The sequence below is a fragment of the Carcharodon carcharias genome, chromosome 16, assembly GCF_017639515.1.
Source record: "Carcharodon carcharias isolate sCarCar2 chromosome 16, sCarCar2.pri, whole genome shotgun sequence".
NCBI classification, from domain to species: Eukaryota; Metazoa; Chordata; class Chondrichthyes; order Lamniformes; family Lamnidae; genus Carcharodon; species Carcharodon carcharias.
Window position 1 is genome coordinate 15388729 of NC_054482.1, and position 20690 is coordinate 15409418.

A 20690-nucleotide genomic window follows, 5' to 3' on the forward strand; every position below is an offset into this window, starting at 1 on the left:
CCATGTCCTACTCCTACTATTCCTTCTATGCATTATCACCTTCCAGAGCCTCAATTCTCTAAAAGGCAATGTTACGGAGAATGCAGCAGACCACCACAATGTGCGAGACCCGTACAAAAGTGTATTTCAGGCTCCACCTGACCTGACTGATACAGCTACAGGAACTGCATCTTCAGAAGTTCAATGGCCTGCTTGGTGGCGGTCCTGGTAACATGGCTTTGGTTCTATAATTTCTGTGCCTAAATCAGGGACTCTCTTAGAGGTGAATATCCACCTCTTCAAGGAATATCCCTGGTCTCCTAGAATCCATTAATGGAGTGAGGAACTGAAGCAGTCTGGACTGGCGGAGGATGAAGAAGATACCATCGTAGTGCCAGGAAAGAGAGTATACACAAGGAGAAAGCAGACCAGCTGAACATTGAGGGAGTTCAAGCTCTTCCTGTTGACGAATGAATGGATGGCCACATGGGTACAATCAATGTGCCCTGCACCTGGGAAAACCCAGCAAAGGCAGTGAAACTCATTGTCGTAAACTAAATGCACTGTCCAGCATGAAGAAAATAGACCATTAGTAACCTGTAAGATGCAGTGGTGTGCAGCCATTTGCGAGATGCCACCAAAGTTCATAGCTGATTCTTGGAAGGACCCAGAAACGAAGAGCTTCAAGGCCACAGTGGTTGACAGCTATTAATGGGGACCAATGCTGCAAGGTATTAGGTGTTCAGTGATGAGGACAGAGACCTCTGCAATCAGCTGTGTGGAGTGCCACAGTCTCCTGAAGGACTGGATGTCTGTCATCTCCCCCTTTGGCAATAGATCCTGTGCTATGGGTACAGCCCCTATATCCTTTCTGCTCCTTGTCCCTTAATGCTGGCCTACTGCTGCCTGAGACTCCACCATTCCTGCAGAAGGTAATGCCCCTCATTGTAAATGGGCTGAAAATCTGAGAGCTGTGTCCCCATTGTCAGCTGCTGCCTTTCTTCTACTCGGGTGGGGGGGGGGGGGGGGGGGGGGGGGGTGGGGGGAAACCCAATTGTCCTTGGTAGCCGTACCTCTTGCTCTTATACCCTCACACTGACCGAGTGCTTACTGACCACTCTTCCCACCTTCTGTGCTTGGTCAATGGCACGTGTCTACCAATTTTCCTGTGATCTTTCATAGGGCCCAGTTAATTCCCAGGGGCAGCCTTGACTGGCTCCTGCCTGTGTATCCACCTTCCTTCACCCGGCCTGCCCCAGACAGCAAGTCCATGTCCCTCATAAAAATCACAACATCCTCTTACTGAGCTTAACTAGCTTAATTGGCCTTTATCAGGGATCAGGCAGGGTCAATAGGCCACCTTTTCCCCACTCTGGTGAATATGGCCACGTCAGGAACTATGTCAAGAAACCTGGACCTCTGGCTTCCTCTGTTCCTGCCTCAGCAGAACCTGAAAATCCTGTGCAATAAAAAGTTCTCGTATATTATGGTCACTCTTCCCCAGAAGCCTGTTTACTACAAGGTTAATTAGCCCTCTCTTATTGTACAAAAGCTGATCTAAATAACCTGTCTGCCTAGGTAATTCCTCAACATACCAATCTAGGAAACTATCTTGTATACATTCCAGGAATAACTTCAAACTACTGCTGCAAATTTGATTTGCCCAGTCTACATGAAGATTAAAGTCACCCATGGTTACTCCCTGATTACGCAGGCCTCTAATCCATTGATTTATACCCTGCTCTTACCCAACAAGTTGTGTCAGGGAGGCCTATGAACCTCCCGCCAATTCTTTTCTGCCTTTTGCTGTTTCTTAGCTCCAACTAATCTGATTCTACTCAATTTTCTGAGCTAATATCCTTTCTCTTTACCGTTTTTATCTCATCCTTTATTATCAGGGCCACCCATCCTCTAAAAGAGAAGTCTCCATAATGGCCATTAAGTCAAACCTATTAATTTCTATCCGTGCTATTCATTCATCCAAGTTCTTGCGAATGCTTCGTGTAGATTTAGTGCCTTTAGCCCTGACTTATTTTCTATTTTTTCCTGATGTCCACTTCGTTGTTAATGTCCTATTACGTTGTTACTCTCATTGTCCAATCTGCTTATTTTTTTATCCAAAACGTTGCTCTGTTTCAAAGCCCATTTCCATTGGTGCTTTTGAATTTAACCTAGCCTGAATCCTCCCCACTTCACCTTTCTTAAAGCCCTATCAACAGCCCTGGTCTAAATGGAGCTGTCCCACTGCAATTGTTCACTCTTTACCCAGCACGGGTATCAGTAAACTATTAAGCAAAATTCCACTATAAGGTCATGGATAACAAAGGCCTTGCTTGTGAGTGAAAGAGCATTCCAGAGGGAAATGTGTGAGGATCATGGCTGTTGGTCCACTGGAAGAATCCAAGGTAATAGTGGGGGGGGGGGGGGGGGGGGTAAGTTGAAGGGGTCAGGAATGGTGTTAGCCTGGAGTAGGTACTGGACAAGGATCTGTTAGAGGATGGAGAATTTGGCATCGCTCTGCATGAGGCAGTATCAGTACCTCAGTAGGCTCTTTGGAGAAGGCAAAAAGGGTAACTGAAGGATCCAAGAAGGGGGAAAAGAAAAGGAATAGAAGCAATGAGATTGTGATAGATTAAAAATTGTCTTCTCGGTACCTTGACATGACAATAAAATATTACAATAACTAATTAACCAACTGTCAGCCCACAAGTTAATGCCATTCACTAAAGCACTTCCCAAATCATAGCCAACAATCCCAATATTTGTGCATCACCAAGATATACAGAACTCTAAAGGAGAAAGTTTAAGAAGGGCAAGCATATTATTTACGGACCATTAATGCTGTTGACCAATGATTCAAAAGAACAAGCCAACTTGAAGTTCTTACATTAGGAAGTGAATCAGCAGAGTGGAAAGGGGTACATTTTGAGAGGGGGTCTGGAAGCAATTATAAACCACAAGCTAATTTAAGGACTAACATCTTCATACTTAGGAGATTGCATTCAAAAACAAAATACAGTGGAAGGATACAGACTTTGAATACTATGTATCTTGGATTAGATTGTTAGGCAAACCAGTAAGGAATCACATGTTGTGGCTGTGCATTCCAGATTCTGAGATTAACCTTTGGAAGCTTTTCACCACCACCTAAATTTGTTTGTTTTTTGTACATTTACATTTTAATAAATCAATACTGCTGTTTTGCATGTAAACTACAAAATAAAATAAATACACAAAAAATGAAAAAAAGTACTTGTGTATACAAAAAAGACACCTACATTCTACTTGATCAATTGTTACAATTTCTTACTGTACAAAAATAAAATTATTTCATGGTGCTATTACATTGCATTGTTAATCTTGAACCTTTAAACATTTTGCACATTGATAAAGATATCTATATTCAGTTAAAATGTTTATTAAGCAAAGAGGGATCTGAAATGAACCAGCATAGTTTATCATTTGCCTCATCAGTAGATATGTATTAAACAAAATAGACAAACCATCAGGCCTTTAAGTTATGCTGTGGGATACTCAGTGCAAACCCTTGCTCAACCTGTTTTCTCTGAAATTCAGAGGAATTAACCAGTTTATTTTAGATATGTTGCAATAGTAGAACTTCAGGATGTTTGTACATGAATATCACACTAGGTAACTTCAATGTAGACATCTTAGAAATAGGTTTGTATCTTGCTCATTAAGAGATTCATGAGGAATATTTTATCCAAATTGTCAGGCTGAAGTTAAATTCTAATTTCCATTGTTTCAATTTACACCTGACATGACATACTGCCAATGATGCTCATCACTATAACAAACTCTACCCAGTGATGACAGACTGAGAATGAGGTTGAGATGGTGTCTGGTTTAATGCAGTGATCATTGAATTCACATGGAGTGGAGCCAAAGCATGCTCTGAACTCTAACAATTGGTCTAAAGTCAGTCAACAAACAAGTCCCTCCTTGACTGCCAGCCTCTGACGGTGGATCTTATCCTGCTCCAACTCCTCATGGCTAGGATGCCAGAGTCTAGCCAATATCCTTTCTATATTCAAGGCGTAGACTGTGTGGGCTGGTATCACTTCCCTGTGTACCTACAAAGGGAAACAAACAGTGAGTGCAAAAGGAAGTAGGGAAGGTAAATTAGAATACTTCAAACTTAGAACAAATTTGAGATAACTTGGAAATAAGCAGAGGTTGAATGTGTGTTCAAGGGTGGTCTTCAAAAATCTTTAAAATTTACACTGTTAAAAGCTGAAAAACCAAGATGCAACAATATGTTCTACTGTTAAGGAACCAGTAGTCACAGCACTTGTTTGCAATTATCTAGACCCACTCAATGTCATCTCCAGATTAGTTAAATTTACACACACATCTATTCCTCAACACACCATTCTCAAGAGTCAAAGAAAGGGATACCCATCTGCCCCATTTAGGATTTGGAAGAGTCTCCCATCACTGAGCTAGCTTTGTCCCCTGCTAGGTACATATATCCAAATGCTTAAGTCAATTATTTTAAGCAATTATTATGCTAAAAGTGGCAAATAACAGATCACGGTGATGGGAACAGGAGTAGGCATTCAGTCCTTGGGCCTGTTTTGCCATTTAGTTAGATGATGGCTGATCTGTACCTCAATTCTATTTACCTGCCTTTGAACCACATCCCTCAATGCCCATACCTAACAAAAATACATCCATTGAAGCTTTCAAGACTGAGATTGATGACCTCAGAGTAAATGCACCACTAGTTAGCAGCAACCACAATATGACTGAATTTTACATCCAGTTTGAAAGGGAGAAGAGTGGGTCTAAGACTAGTATTTTAAACTTAAATAGGGCAACTATGTGGGCATGAAAGCTGAGCTAGCTAATGTTAACTGGGATACTAGGCTAGGGGATAGGTCAATAGAGAAACAGTGGCAGACGCTTAAGGGTATATTTCAGAATACTCAGAATAAGTATATTCCTACTATGAAGAAATATTCTAAAAAGAGGGCCCACCATCTGTGGTTACCTAAGGAAGTTAGCTTAAAGAAAAAGCATTTAAGTGCACAAAGGTGAGTAGTAGGTCAGATGATTGGTCAGAATATAAAGAACAGAAGAGAATAACTAAAAAGGTTAATCAGGAGAAAGAAGTTAGAGTATAAGAGGAAGTTAGCTAAATAGGTAAAAATGGTAGCAAGAGTTTCTACAACTATTTAAAAAGGGAAAGTGTATGTAAAGTGAGTGTTGGTCCTCTAGAGAGTGACAATGAGGAGTTAATAGCAGATAATAAGGAAATGGCCAATGTCTTCACTATAGAGGATAGAAAAAACTTTTCAGTATTAGCTGTAAATCGGGAAGTGGAGGGGAGAGAGAAACTTGGTGAAATTACAATGACTAGGGAAGCAGTACTGAGCAAACTGATGGAGTTGCAGGCTGACAAGTCTATGAGTCCAGATGGGCTTCATCCTAGAGTCTTGAAAGAGGTGGCTGATGAGGTAATAGATGAGTTGATTTTCCAAAAGTCCCTAGATTCTGGAAAGATTTCATCAGATTGGAAAGTAGTAAAAATAGCCCCTCTATTCAAGAAGGAAGGGAGGCAGAAAAGAGGAAACTATAGGCCAGTTAGCTTGGCGTCTGTTGTGGAGAAGGTTTTAGAGTTGATCCTCAAAGAGGTTATAGCTGGGCACTTAGAAAAGGTAATAGGGAAGAGGGTCAGCATGGTTTAATGAAAGGGAAATCATGTTTAATCAAGTTATTAGAATTCTTTGAAGGAGTAACACGTGCGGTGGACAGAAGGGAGCCTGTAGACGTACTGTACTCGGATTTCCAGAAAGCATTTGATAAGGTGCCACCTCAAAGATTATTGCAGAAAATAAGAACTCAGTGTAGGGACAACATATTAGCCTGGATGAAAGATTGCCTGGCTGGCAGAAAACAGAGAGTATGCATAAATGGGTCTTTGTCTGATTGGCAGGATGTGACGAGTGAAGTCCCACTGGGGCCTCAAGCTTTTTACAATTTACATCAATGACTTAGATGAGGGGAGCGAAGGCACGGTCGCTGAACTTGCAGATGACACAAAGGTAGGTAGGAAAGTATGTTGTGAAGAAGACATAAGGAGTTTGCAGACCGATATAAATAAATAGAGTGATTAGGCAAAAATCTGGTAGAGTATAATGTAGGGAAATGTGAAGTTGTTCACTGTGGCAGGAACAATAAAAAAGCAGAATATTACTTAAATGGAAAGCAGCTGCAGAATTCTGAGGTGCAGAGGGATCTAGGTATTCTTGTACATGAGTCACAAAAAGTTAGTATGCAGGTACAGCGTATAATCAAGAAGGCTAATGGAATGCTATCCTTTACTATGGGAGGAATTGAACATAAAAGTAAGGAGGTTATGCTTCAGTTATACAGGGCATTGGTGAGACTGCATGTCAAATACTATGTGCAATTTTGGTCTCCTTAATTAAGGAAGCATTTAAATGCGTTGGAGGCAGTTCAGAGGAGGTTTACTAGATTGATACCTGGAATGAATGGGTTGCCTTACAAGAATAAGTTGGATAGGCTAGGCTTGTTTCCACTGGACTTTAGAAGAGTGAGGGGTGATATATATATATATATATATAAAAATCCTGAATGGTCTTGACAAGGTGGATGTAGAAAGGATGTTTCCTCTTGTGGGTGAGTCTAGAACTAGGGGGCACTGTTTTAAAATTAGGGGTTGCCCTTATAGGACTGAGATGGGGAGAATTTTTTTTCTCTCAGATGTGCGACTTTGGAATTCTCTGCCTCAGAAGGCAGTGGAGGCAGGGTCACTGAATATTTTTAAGGCAGAGGTAGGTAGATTCCTGTTGGGGAACGGAATCAAAGGCTATTTGGAGTAGATAGGAATGTGGAACTCAAAACACAAACAGATCAGAGTAGGGTTGAGGGGCTGTATGGCCTACTTCTGCTGCTATTTTGTATGTCCGTAATTGTTTCAGATGCACAGCCCTTTGGACAGAGTTCCATCCTTTTTCTGAAAAGATGCTTCTTGATTTTGCTCGTGTATGGCCTAATTTTAAGATCATCTCCTCTTGTTCTTAATTCCTTATAGTTTCTCCATATCTGCCCTATCAAATACTTTTGACATCTTTATGACCTCGATTAGATCTCTCTATTCTACTCAATGGAATACAAACTAAATTTGTGCAACTTCTCTTCATAAGTTAACACTCTAAGTTCCAGTATCATTCTGGTAAATGTTCACCACACCTCCTTCAAGACCAAAATAATAATTTCCTAGTATTCCCATCGAGGATGCCCTGCCTCCCCACTGACCCCGCCATTGGATTCCCCATACCTTCACAGGGCTCCTCACTTCCCCCCACTGCGGGCCCGAATCACACCCCATGACCCGACTGGACCCCCACCGACCCCCTCCCACCCAACAGGCCCAACTTACCCCCTGACACGACCTGAAGCCTCACTCCACACTTGAGCCGACCAACCCCCAACTAGAGGTTTGACCTCTTGCCCCTCCCTGAATGTCCGAAATCCCTCCTTCCCTCCCCCATCGAATGTCTGCCCCTCCACTCTCCTGATGTATGGCCCCACCCCCCCCAAATGTCCGACACCTCCAGCCCCCCAGAAGTCTAAGCGCCAGACCCCCGAAGTCCAACTCCTTCCTCCGATGCTCAACCTTCAGCCACCTCTATCCCCACCCCCAACTCCTGATGTCAGAGCTTCACCCACCTTCCCGCCCTGCCCCTCTCCTCACCCCTGCCACCGGTGTCTGACCAGAAAGCGTGTGTATGATTGAGGGGGGGCAGCGCTGAGGCACATGATGATACAAATCTATGGAACCACTTTTTGGCACTTGTGAAATCTGGCTTGCTATTTAGCCAGACAAACAATTCCTGCAAATGATGTAAATTGTTTCTCCCTCCACCCAAATACATGGGGGAGCGACTCTTCCTTTCCTATGCTTTGGGAAACAGTTCATTGCACTGCGGTTCAGCTCTGTTTAATGTATTGCCTTCAAATTATCTTGTTCTGTTTATCAGTACTCAGACTTGAATAAACCAGCGCTTTGTTATTTCAGATTTCTCAACTTGTCACCACAAAACATCTAACTGAATTTATGTTTACTGTTCCATACGGTCAGCAAAATTTTATGATTTCCAGCAATTTGCCATTTCAGGAAGTATCCAGCATAACAGTATCAGACCATGTACATAGCTCTCACAGTAACACAAACATTACTAACCCATACAGAAAAAAGAATATGGGTCCAATTAAAGAGTTTTGAGAGTTGATGTAATTGCATGACATGCCTGAGATTGACTCCCCCAGTATAGTTGCAATTCTTACAGCAAGTGTGTGGTCGAGGGGGCAGTGTTGGAGCACTGATGATCCAACTCTATGGAACCACTTTTTGGGTCAGAATCTATTTGGATACAGCTAAGGGACAAAAAAAGTGCAATTACATTGCTCGGTGTAGTCTACAGGCCACCAAACTGGTGGAAAGGATGCAGAGCGATAAATTTGCAAAGAAATTACAGAAGTGCAAAAGTTATAGCGTACTTATAATGGGAGACTTTAATTATCCAAACATAGACTGGGATAGTAGCGTAATGGGCAGAGGGGGGCAAGAGGTCCTAGAGTGCTTCTTCAGCAGTATGTTCCAGTCCAACAAGGATGGAGGCACTGTTAGGCCTGGCTCTTGGAAATGAGGTGGGCAAGTACATCAAGTATCAGTAGGAGAACATTTAGGGAACAGTGATCAGTGTGTCAAATGTTTTAGGCTGACTATGGAAAAGGACAAAGAACAGTGCAGAACAGAAAAAGTTAACTGGGGGAAAGCCAACTTCAATGGGGTAAGAATGGATCTGGACTGAATAGATCGGAGTCAAAGGTTGGCCGGGAAAACAGTAACTAAACAATGGGCTATCTTCAAAGAGATGATTATTTTAGGCACAGTCAAGGTATATTCCCTTGAAAGAGAAAAGTGGTACAAACAGATCCAGAGCTCCCTGGATGACAAAGGAGGTAGAAATTAAGATAAAGAAGAAAAGGTGTCCTTATGACCTGTGTCAGGTAGAAACCAAGCTGAATATAGAGGAGAGGTGAAGAAACAAATAAGAAAAGCAAAGAAGCAGTATGAAAAGAGACTGGCAGCTAACATAAAAGGGAATCCCAAAGTCTTTTTATAGGCATACAAATAGTAAGATGGTGGTAAAAGGAGGAGTAGGGCCTTTTAGGGACCAAAAAGGGGATTTACACATCAAAGCAGAGGGCATAGCTGAGGTACTAAATGAATACTTTGCACCTGTTTTTACCAGCTAAAAAGGTGCTACCCAGCCCGTGGTCAAAGATAAGGCAATTCTGAAAGTAGATAGTTCTGCACAAGAGTGCTGCTTTAGGTACACAGAGTACCGAATGGGAGTTTGGTAAGTGAGGGAGTTTTAAGGGCTAATTCCTATCCAAAGTCTATTTTTTCTTTAATTTAGCAATTAACTAAAAATAACTTAATTTAAGAGAAGTTGAGTTTTATTCCAGCCTTAGAATAGGGGTATAGAAGCTCTCTGAGATCAGCCGCAGCTAGTTAATTAGGTAGCCAGCTTAAACTGGTTTTCAGAAGCTTGAATCAGTTGTTTTTTCAGGGAGCATAAAAAGAGGCCTTCTCTCAGGGCTGCTTTGTCAGCATTGGAGTGCCGAGTGGGAGTTTGGCAAGTGGAGGAGTTATTAGGGGAAGGAGGTGCTCCTTTCTTTTTCTACCTTTTTTCAGCCTCCAGTAGCTCTTACTTCGGTACCGGGGAAGAAGCTGACTGATGAGTAATTAGTAATTTATTTCAATTGTAATAGTTTTTAAAGTTACAGTATGGCAAGGCAGCTCAGCTCAGTAGAAATTACATCCTGTGGAATGTGGGAAGTCATGGATGTACAATGTGTCCTGGACAAACACATCTGTAGGAAGTTTCACCGGCTACAGAAGCTTGAGATCTGGGTTTCGGAACTCAAGCAGTGACTGGAGTCACTGTGGTGCGTCCGCAAGGCTGAGAGCTATGTGGATAGCACATTTAGGGAGGTGGTCACACCACAGGTTAGAAGTGTACAGGCAGTGAGGGAATGGGTGACTGTCAGGAAGTCCAAGAGAACCAGGCAGGTCGTGCAGTAGTCCCTGAGTCCATCTTGCTTGTTACTTGGTTTTCCATTTTGTATACTGGTGGCGAGCAGCCAGAGCCAAGTCCATGGCACCATGGGTGGCTCACTTGCACAGGAGGGGAGGAAGAAGAGTGGAAGAACACTAGTGACAGAGGAGTTGATAGTCAGGGGATCAGACAGGTGTTTCTGTGGCAGCTATTGTGATTATAGGATGGTGTGTGGCCTCCTTGGTGCCAGGGTCAAGGATGTCACAGAGTGGCTGCATGATAGCCAGGGGTGAACAGCCAGAGGTGTGGTCCATATTGGTACCAGCAATATAGGTAGAAAAGGGATGAGGTCTTGCAGGTTGAGTTTAGGGAGCTAGCAAAGAGATTAGCGAGCAGGACCTCAAAGGTAGCTATCTCTGGATTACTTCCAAGGCCACGTGCTAATGAGTACAGAAATGAGAATACACCAGATGACTGCATGGGTGGAGAGATGTTGCACGACTGTGGTCTTCAGATCTCTGGGGCATTGAGACTAGTTCTGGGGAAGGTGTGATCTGTACAAAGCGGACGGTGTACATCTGAACAGAACCGGGAAAAATGAGCTTGCAGGGAGATTTGCTAGTGTTGTTGAGGAGGGTTTAAACTAGATTGGCAGAGGGGTTGGAAACCTGAGGGCAGATTCAGATAGGATAAATACAGAACACGGAGAGGGAGACAGAAAATTAGCAAGTGATTCTGAAAGGCAGAAGAAGTAAAGGTTAAAAAATGTACAGCACAGGAATTTGGCAGTGTTAAAAGGTATATATTTAAATGCAAGGAGTACAGCAAACAAAGCTGATGAGTTGAGGGCACAGATAGGCACATGGCAGCATGATATCATTGATATAGCGGAAACCTAGCTTAAAGAGGGGCAAAAATGGCAACTCAACATCCCTGGATATAGGTTTTCAGGATAGAACAGGGGCTAAGAAAGGTAGGGTGTAGCATTATTAGGTTAAGAATCAATTGCAGCTATGAGGAGGGATGATATACTAAATGAACCATCAAATAAGGCCATTTGGGTTTGAGCTCAAGTTAAAAAGAGGCAGCCACGCTACTAGTAGTGTACTATATACCTCCAAATAGTGAGAGGGAGATAGAAGAGCAAATACGTAGGCAAATTTCTGAGTGCAAAAACAATAGGGCAATAATAAATGGGGGCTTTAACTACCCTAAAATATCAACTAGGATACGAACAATATGAGGGGCATAGAAGGCACAAAAATTGTGAACTACATTCATGAGAATTTCTTTTGCCAGGATGTAACAAGTGCAATGAGAGAGTGCACAATCCTAGATAAGTCTTAGGAAATGAAGCTGGGCTTCATTTTGAAAATAGTGACCATTATACCGTTAAGATTTAGCATAATTATGGAAAAGGATAAAGATAGAACAGGAATAAGAGTTTTAAATTGGGGAAAGACAAATTTTACAAAGCTGAACGATGCTCTGGCGAAAGTGGATTAGTTACAACCACTTAAAGGGAAATCAGTGACAGTGAGAGACATTCAAAAGCGAGATTCTACAGGCACGGTGTAGACATGTCCCCACAAAGAAAAAGGGTGGTCCTGCCAAATCTAGGGTCCCCTGGTTATCTAGAAACATTCACAGTAACATAAAGCAGAAAAAGAATGCTTATGACAGTCACAAAAAAATTAATACATTAGAAAGCCTAGGGGAGTATAGAAAATACACGGGTGAAGTTAAGTTAACAAAAAATCAGGAAAGCAGCAAGGATATGAAAAAAATATTTGCAGGCAAAATCAAGGAAAACCCAAAGATATTTTATCAGTACATTAAGAGCAAGAGGATAACTAAGGGTATGGTTTATCAGGGATGTACAAGGTAACACGTACATTGACGCAGAAGGCCTAGGTAGGTTCTTAATGAGTACTTCATCGCTATCTTCACAAAGATGGATGATGCAGACTTTCTAGTTAATGAGGAGGAGTGTGAAATATTAGATACAACGAGCATAATGAGAGAGAAAGTACTTGAGGGACTGACATCCTTGAAAGTGGATAAATCAACAGGGCCAAATGGACTGTACCCCATATATAAAAACAAAAAAACTGCGGATGCTGGAAATCCAAAACAAAAACAAAAACAGAATTACCTGGAAAAACTCAGCAGGTCTGGCAGCATCGGCGGAGAAGAAAAGAGTCGACGTTTCGAGTCCTCATGACCCTTCGACAGAACTTGAGTTCGAGTCCAAGAAAGAGTTGAAATAAAAGCTGGTTTAAGGTGTGTGTGTGGGGGGCGGAGAGAGAGAGAGAGAGAGGTGGAGTGGGGGTGTGGTTGTAGGGACAAACAAGCAGTGATAGAAGCAGATCATCAAAAGATGTCAACAACAATAATACAAAAGAACACATAGGTGTTAAAATTAAAGTTGGTGATATTATCTAAACGAATGTGCTAATTAAGAATGGATGGTAGGGCACTCAAGGTATAGCTCTAGTGGGGGTGGGAAGAGCATAAAAGATGTAAAAAAAAAAATAAATAAATAATTTTTTTTTTCTTTTTCTCTTTTTATAATGGAAATAGGTGGGAAAAGAAAAATCTATATAATTTATTGGAAAGAAAAGGAAAGGGGAAACAGAAAGGGGGTGGGGATGGGGTAGGGAGCTCACGACCTAAAGTTGTTGAATTCAATATTCAGTCTGGATGGCTGTAAAGTGCCTAGTCGGAAGATGAGGTGTTGTTCCTCCAGTTTGCGTTGGGCTTCACTGGAACAATGCAACAAGCCAAGGTCAGACATGTGGGCAAGAGAGCAGGGTGGAGTGTTAAAATGGCAAGCAACAGGGAGGTTTGGGTCATTCTTGCGGACAGACCGCAGGTGTTCTGCAAAGCGGTCACCCAGTTTACGTTTGGTCTCTCCAATGTAGAGGAGACCACATTGGGACCAACGAATACAGTAGACTAAGTGGGGGAAATGCAAGTGAAATGCTGCTTCACTTGAAAGGAGTGCTTGGGTCCTTGGACGGTGAGGAGAGAGGAAGTGAAGGGGCAGGTATTGCATCTTTTGCGTGGGCATGGGGTGGTGCCATAGGAGGGGGTTGAGGAGTAGGGGGTGATGGAGGAGTGGACCAGGGTGTCCCGGAGGGAGCGATCCCTACGGAATGCCGATAGGGAGGGTGAAGGGAAGGTGTGTTTGGTGGTGGCATCATGCTGCAGTTGGCGGAAATGGCGGAGGATGATCCTTTGAATGCGGAGGCTGGTGGGGTGATAAGTGAGGACAAGGGGGACCCTATCATGTTTCTGGGAGGGAGGAGAAGGCGTGAGGGCGGATGCGCCGGAGATGGGCCGGACACGGTTGAGGGCCCTGTCAACGACCGTGGGTGGAAAACCTCGGTTAAGGAAGAAGGAGGACATGTCAGAGGAACTGTTTTTGAAGGTAGCATCATCGGAACAGATGCGACGGAGGCGAAGGAACTGAGAGAATGGGATGGAGTCCTTACAGGAAGCGGGGTGTGAGGAGCTGTAGTCGAGATAGCTGTGGGAGTTGGTGGGTTTGTAATGGATATTGGTGGGCAGTCTATCACCAGAGATTGAGACAGAGAGGTCAAGGAAGGGAAGGGAAATGTCAGAGATGGACCACGTGAAAATGATGGAGGGGTGGAGATTGGAAGCAAGATTAATAAATTTTTCCAAGTCCCGACGAGAGCATGAAGCGGCATCGAAGTAATCATCGATGTACCGGAGAAAGAGTTGTGGAAGGGGGCCGGAGTAGGACTGCAACAAGGAATGTTCCACATACCCCATAAAGAGACAGGCATAGCTGGGGCCCATGCGGGTACCCATAGCCACACCTTTTATTTGGAGGAAGTGAGAGGAGTTGAAGGAGAAATTGTTCAGCGTGAGAACAAGTTCAGTCAGACGGAGGAGAGTAGTGGTGGATGGGGATTGTTTGCGCCTCTGTTCAAGGAAGAAGCTAAGGGCCCTCAGACCATCCTGGTGGGGGATGGAGGTGTAGAGGGATTGGACGTCCATGGTGAAGAGGAAGCGGTTGGGGCCAGGGAACTGGAAATTGTTGATGTGACGTAAGGTGTCAGAGGAATCACGGATGTAGGTGGGAAGGGACTGGACAAGGGGAGAGAGAAGGGAGTCAAGATAACGAGAAATGAGTTCTGTGGGGCAGGAGCAAGCTGAGACGATCAGTCTACCGGGGCAGTTCTGTTTGTGGATTTTGGGTAGGAGATAGAAGCAGGCCGTCCGAGGTTGGGCGACTATCAGGTTGGAAGCTGTGGGAGGGAGATCCCCAGAGGAGATGAGGTCAGTGACAGTCCTGGAAACAATGGCTTGATGTTCAGTGGTGGGGTCATGGTCCAGGGAGAGGTAGGAGGAAGTGTCTGCGAGTTGACGCTCAGCCTCCGCGAGGTAAAGATCAGTGCGCCAGACAACAGCACCACCCTTGTCAGCGGGTTTGATGACAATGTCAGGGTTGGACCTGAGAGAATGGAGTGCAGTAAGTTCAGAGAGAGACAGCTTAGAATGGGTGAGAGGAGCAGAGAAATTGAGACGACTAATGTCGCGCCGACAGCTCTCAATGAAAAGATCAAGAGAAGGTAAGAATCCAGAGGGAGGGGTCCAGGTGGAGGGAGAATATTGGAGATGGGTAAAAGGATCCGTTGAACTGGGAGAGGACTTCTGCCCAAAGAAGTGAGCCCGGAGACGAAGACAGCGGAAGAAGAGTTCAGCATCATGCCGAGCCCGAAATTCATTGAGGTGAGGGCGTAAGGGTATGAAACTAAGTCCTTTGCTGAGCACTGAACGTTCAGCATCGGAGAGGGGAAGGTCAGGGGGTATAGTGAATACACGGCTGGGGTTGGGATTGGAAGATGGGGTGGGGACGGAGGGACAGGCAGGGGTGGAGGGTCCTAGATGAGTGTTGGTGTCGATGAGTTGTTGGAGCTTGCGTTCCTTAGCACTTGACAGAAAGAGAAAAAGTTTCTTGTTGAGGTGTCGGATGAGCCGAAGGATAAAATGAAACTGGGGGCACGCGCAGCTTTGAAAAAGGGTACTGCGGTGCTGCTGGAGGGAGAGGTCGAGTGTGTTCTTTCCCACCTATTTCCATTATAAAAAGGGAAAAAAAAATATTTATTTATTTATTTTTTACATCTTTTATGCTCTCCCCACCCCCACTAGAGCTATACCTTGAGTGCCCTACCATCCATTCTTAATTAGCACATTCGTTTAGATAATATCACCAACTTTAATTTTAACACCTATGTGTTCTTTTGTATTATTGTTGTTGACATCTTTTGATGATCTGCTTCTATCACTGCTTGTTTGTCCCTACAACTACACCCCCACTCCACCTCTCTCTCTCTCTCTCTCTCTCCGCCCTCTACACACACACCTTAAACCAGCTTATATTTCTTGGACTCGAACTCAAGTTCTGTCGAAGGGTCGTGAGGACTCGAAACGTTGACTCTTTTCTTCTCCGCCGATGCTGCCGGATGGACTGTACCCCAGGCTGTTAAAGGAAGCCAGGAAGAAATAGCAGATGCCCCGAGGATCATTTAGCAATCCTCATTAGATACAAACAAAGGATTGTACGTCTGCAAATGTTGTGCCATTGTTTAAAAAGGGCGTGAGGGATAGTCCAAATTATTATAGACCGGTCAGTCTGACTTCTGTGGTGGGCAAATTATTAGAATCAATTCCAAGAGCCAGGATAAACTGCACTTAAAAAGGCATAGATTAATCAGAGATAGTCAGCATGGCTTTGTTAAGGGAAAGGCCTGTCTTACTAGCTTATTTGAATTTTTTGAGGAAGTAACAAGGAGGACTGAGGGTAGTGAATTAGATGTGGTCTACATGGATTTTAGTAAGGCATTTGACAAGTTCCCACATGGCAGACTGGTCAGAAAAGTAAAAGCCCATAGGATATAGGAGCATTTGGTGAATTGGCTTAGTGACAGGAAACAAAGAGTAATGATCAACAGATGTTTTTGCAAATGGAAAATGGTTTCCAGTGGCATTCCAAAAGGCTCAGTGTTTGGTCCCTTGCTGCTTGTAGTATATATTAATGATTTGCATTTAAATGTGGGAGACGAAATTTGCAGATGACACAAATAGCCCCCGTGTGGTTGACAATGAAGAGGTTTAGCTGTGACATCCAGAATGACATCAATGGCTTGGTTGAGTGGATGGAAAAGTGGCAAATGGAATTCAAGCTGGAGAAGTGTGAGGTAATGCATTTTGGGAGGACAAACAAAGCAAGGGAATACAAAACAAACGGGAAGATATTGAGGGGTAGAGAAAGTGAGAGGCCTTGGAGTGCATGCCCACAGGTCTCTGAAGTTGGCAGGATAGGTAGATAAGGTGATAAAGAAGGTATATGGAATGCTTTCCTTTATTGGATGAGGTATAGAATATGAAAGCAGGGATGCAACACTGGGGCTGTATAAAACACTGGTTAAGCCACAGGTGGAGTTTTGCATACAGTGCTGGTCACTACACTACAGGAAGGATGTAATTGCCCTGGAGAGAGTACAGAGAGGATTTACAAGAATGTTGCCTGGGCTTGAAAATTGCAGCTATGAGGAAAGATTGGGTAGGCTGGGGTTGTGCATTAGAACAGAGGAGGCTGAAGAGTGACTTGATTGAGATATAAAATTGAGGGACCTAGATAGAATAGACAGGAAAGACTGCTTTCTCCTAGCGGAGAGGTCAATTAACAGGTGCCACAGATTTAAGGTGATTGGTAGAAGGATTAGAGGAGTTATTAAGAAAATCTTTTTCACTGAGTGTGTGGGGGTTTGGAATTCCCTGCCCGGATTGGTGGGTGAGGCAGAAACCCTCAACTTACTTAAAAGGTACTTGGATCAGCAACTGAAGTGCTGTAATCTGCAAGGCTACGGACCGGGTGCTTGAAGGTGGAATCAGAATGTGCGGCTAGTTTTTTCAACTGACGGAGGCACGATGGGCTGACTGGTCTCTTTCTGCCCCGTAACTTTTCTATGGTTATAAATTTGAAAAGGAGGTAGTATTGGAGAGGTTATCTGTCTTAAAGTTGATAAGGCATCGGGACAGGATGGGATGCATCCAAGGATACTGAGGGAAGTGAGAGTGGAAATTGCAGAGGCACTGCCCATAATTTTTCAGTCTTCCTTAGACTCGGGTGGTCCCGGAGGACTAGAGATCTTCAAACATTACAACCATGTTCAAAAAAGGGTGTGAAGAGAAGCCCAGCAACTGCAGTCCAGTCAGTTTAACTTTGGTGGTGGAAATAATAATTCAGGACAAAATTAATAGCCACACAGACAAATGCGGGTTAATTAAGCATGGCTTTCAGTGTTGGGACCCTTGCTTTTCTTGATATATATTAATGACCTAGGCCTTGATGTACACGGCACAATTTCAAAGTTTGCAGATAATACAAAACTTGGAAGGATTGTGAACAGTGAGGAGGTCAGTGCAGAATTTCAAAACGACAGAGGCAAATTGATGGAATGGATGGGCAGGTGGCAGATGAAATTCGATGTGAAGTGATTCATTTTGGTAGGAAAAACATAGAGAGACAATATAAAATAAAGGATACAACTCTAAAGGGGTGCAGAAGCAGAGGGACCTGGGTATATATGTACATAAATCGTTGAGAGCAGTTAATAAAACATACAGTATCCTAAGGCTTTGTTATAGGGGCATTGAGTTCAAAAGCAAAGAGGTTATGTTGAATTTGTATAAGTCACTAGGTCGGCCTCAGCTAGAGTATTACACCTAATTCTGAGCACCACATTTTAGGAAGAAAGTGAAGGCATTAGAGAGGGTGCAGAAAGTATTCATGAAAATGGTTCTAGGGAGAGGAACTTCAGTTATGAAGATAGATTGAAGATGTTAGGACTGTGTTCCTTAGAGAAAAGAAGGTTGATTGCTGATTTGATCGAGGTATTCAAAATCATGAGGGGTCTCAAAAGATGGGGATAAACTGTTCCCACTCATGAAAGGATCAGAGGCGACATAAAATAAGGGATACAATTATTAAGGGGGTGGAGGAGCAGTGGGACTTGGGTGTATATGTGCATAGATCACTGAAGATGGCAGGACAAGTGGAGAGAAGTTAATAAAGCATACAGTATCCTGGGCTTTATTAATAGGGGCATAGAGTACAAGAACAAGGAGGTTACGCTGAGCTTATATAAGATACCAGTTAGACCTAACTGGAGTACTGTGTACAGTTCTGGGCGCCATACAATAGGAAGGATGTGGATGCATTGGAGAGAGTGCAGAAGAAGTTTACAAGAATGGTTCCAAGGATGATAAACTTCAGTTATGAAGATAGATTGGAGAGGTTGGGACTGTTCTCCTTGAAGAGGAGAAGGCCAAGATGAGATTTGATAGGTGCTCAAGATCATGAGGGGGCTGGATAGAGTGGATATGGAGAAACTGTTCCTGCTCGTAAAAGGATCAAGAACAAGAGGGCAAAGAATTAAGGTGATTTGCAAAAGAAGTAAATGCGATGTGAGAAAAATATTTTTCACATAACGAGTGGCTCCAGTCTGGATGCACTGCCAGGAAGTGTGGTGGAGGCAGGTTCAATCGAGGCATTCAAGAGGGCTTTAGATGATTATTTGAATAGAAACAATGTGTAAGGGTACAAGGAAAAGGCAGGAGAATGGCACTAAGTCAAAATGCTCATTTGGAGAGCCGGTGCAGACATGATGGGCCAAAGGGCCTCCTTCTGTGCCATAGTAATTCTGTGGATCGAGAACAAGAAGAAACAGATTTAAAGTTTGGAATACTTGAGAGGCAGGTTGAATTGAAGCATTCAAATGGGAATTAGATGAATTTCTGAAAAGGAAGAATGCACAGGGTTACAGAAGGCAGGAGAATGGAACTAGGCGAGTAGCTCGTTCGGAGAGTCAGTGCAAACACGATGGATCAAATGGCCTCCTTCTGCGCCGTAACAATTCTGTGCATCTGTGATTTGAAAAAAAATTAGTTCATGGGATAATGGCAGCATTTATTGCCCACTCCTAATTGCCCTTGAAGATGATGGTGAACTACTGCAACCTGAACGGTGTAGCTATATCCACAGGTAAGGAGTTCCAGGATTTTGGCCCAGCAGAAAATACAGTGGTATATTTCTAAATCAGGATGGTATGCGATTTGGCAGAACTTGAAGGTGAAGGTGTTCCCTTGTGCCTTGCTGTTATCCTTCTTGGATGTAGTTCCCTGGATTGGAAGGTGCTATTAAAGGTGGCTTGGTGAGTTGCTGCAGAACATCTTATAAATGGCACACACTGCAGCCATGGTGCAACAGTGGTGGAGATAGTGAATATTTAAGGATGTGCCTATCATGATGTTGAGTTTCTTGAGTGTTGTTGGAACTGCACTCATCTGGGCAAGAAGGGTGTACTCCATTACACTCCAGACTTGTAGATGGTGAACAGGTGTTGGCGAGTCAGGCAGCAGTGCCACACAACACAATGGAAGATGTTCTCGGTGAGAAGAACTAGGCTGTCCACTCCTACCAATCCTGTCATGGATAGATACATCTGTGACAGATTGACGAGGACAAGAATTTTACCTTGTGTTAGTTTTCTCATCACCTGCCGTATGCCCAGTCTACAGCTATGTCCTTTGGAAATTGGCCAGCTCGGTTAATACTACTGAGACATTCTTGGTGATGGACATCAAAATCCCCTACCCAGATGAAATTCTGTGCCCTTGCTACCATCAGTGCTTCTTCCAAGTGGTGTTCAACATGAAGTACTGATTCATCAGCTAAGGGAGGATGTTGAATGGTAATCAGCAGAAAGTTTTGTTGCCCATGTATAACCTGATGCCATGAAACTTCATAGGGCACAGGGTCAATGCTAAAGATTCCCAGGGCCACTCCCTCCCACCTGTATTTATCACCGTAGCATCTGTTGTAGGTCTGTCCTGCCAGTGGGGCAGAACATAGCCAGAGATGATGCTGATGGAAGAACCTGCGATGTTGGCTAAAAAGGTATGATTCTGAGAGTATGATCGTGAGGCTGCTACTTGACTCATCTGTGACAGGTCTCCCAACTTTGGCTCAAGTCCCCAATGTTATTTTATCATGTCCAGTACCTAGGTCAATGCCAGGGGATTGGAAGGTTTTATTCTTATCAGTTCAGTTTCATAGTTTAATTCAACTGCATGTTTTACTAGGCTACTACAGAGGGCAGTTAAGAGTCAACCACTGCTGTGGATCTGGAGTCACAAAGGCCAGAATGGCAGAAGTCCTTCCCTGAAGGACATCAGCAAACAAGACGGGATTTTATAACAATCTGGTAGTTTCATGGACATCATTGCTGATTAGTTAATTAAATAAATCTGGAATATAAAACTAAATTTAAATTCTCCAGGTTTCTCCTGAACTCATGGCTCCTGATCATGAACCTAGGCCTCTGGATTAATAGTCCAGTAACATAATTAATATGCTACGATATCCCTTGACTTAAACAAAAAATGCTGGAAAAACTCAGCAGGTCTGACAGCATCTGTGGAGAGAAAGACAGTTAATGTTTCGAGTCTGTATAACTCTTCAGAGCACTGAAGAAGAGTCATACGGACTCAAAC

The 20690-nt window shown here is 43.5% G+C and overlaps 1 protein-coding gene across 2 annotated transcripts in view; it reads right to left on the bottom strand.

Moving 5' to 3' along the window:
* Positions 1-3139: 3139 nt before the first annotated feature.
* tada1 (transcriptional adaptor 1) overlaps positions 3140-20690 on the bottom strand; it is a 53391-nt gene continuing 35840 nt past the window's right edge. For both annotated transcript variants that reach the window (XR_005945451.1, XM_041207516.1), the window contains one exon: positions 3140-4073. Coding sequence is in view for 1 of the 2 variants with exons in the window: in XM_041207516.1 (XP_041063450.1) it covers positions 3924-4073 (150 nt within the window). In the remaining variant the exon portion in view is untranslated. The remainder of the gene's footprint in view (positions 4074-20690) is intronic.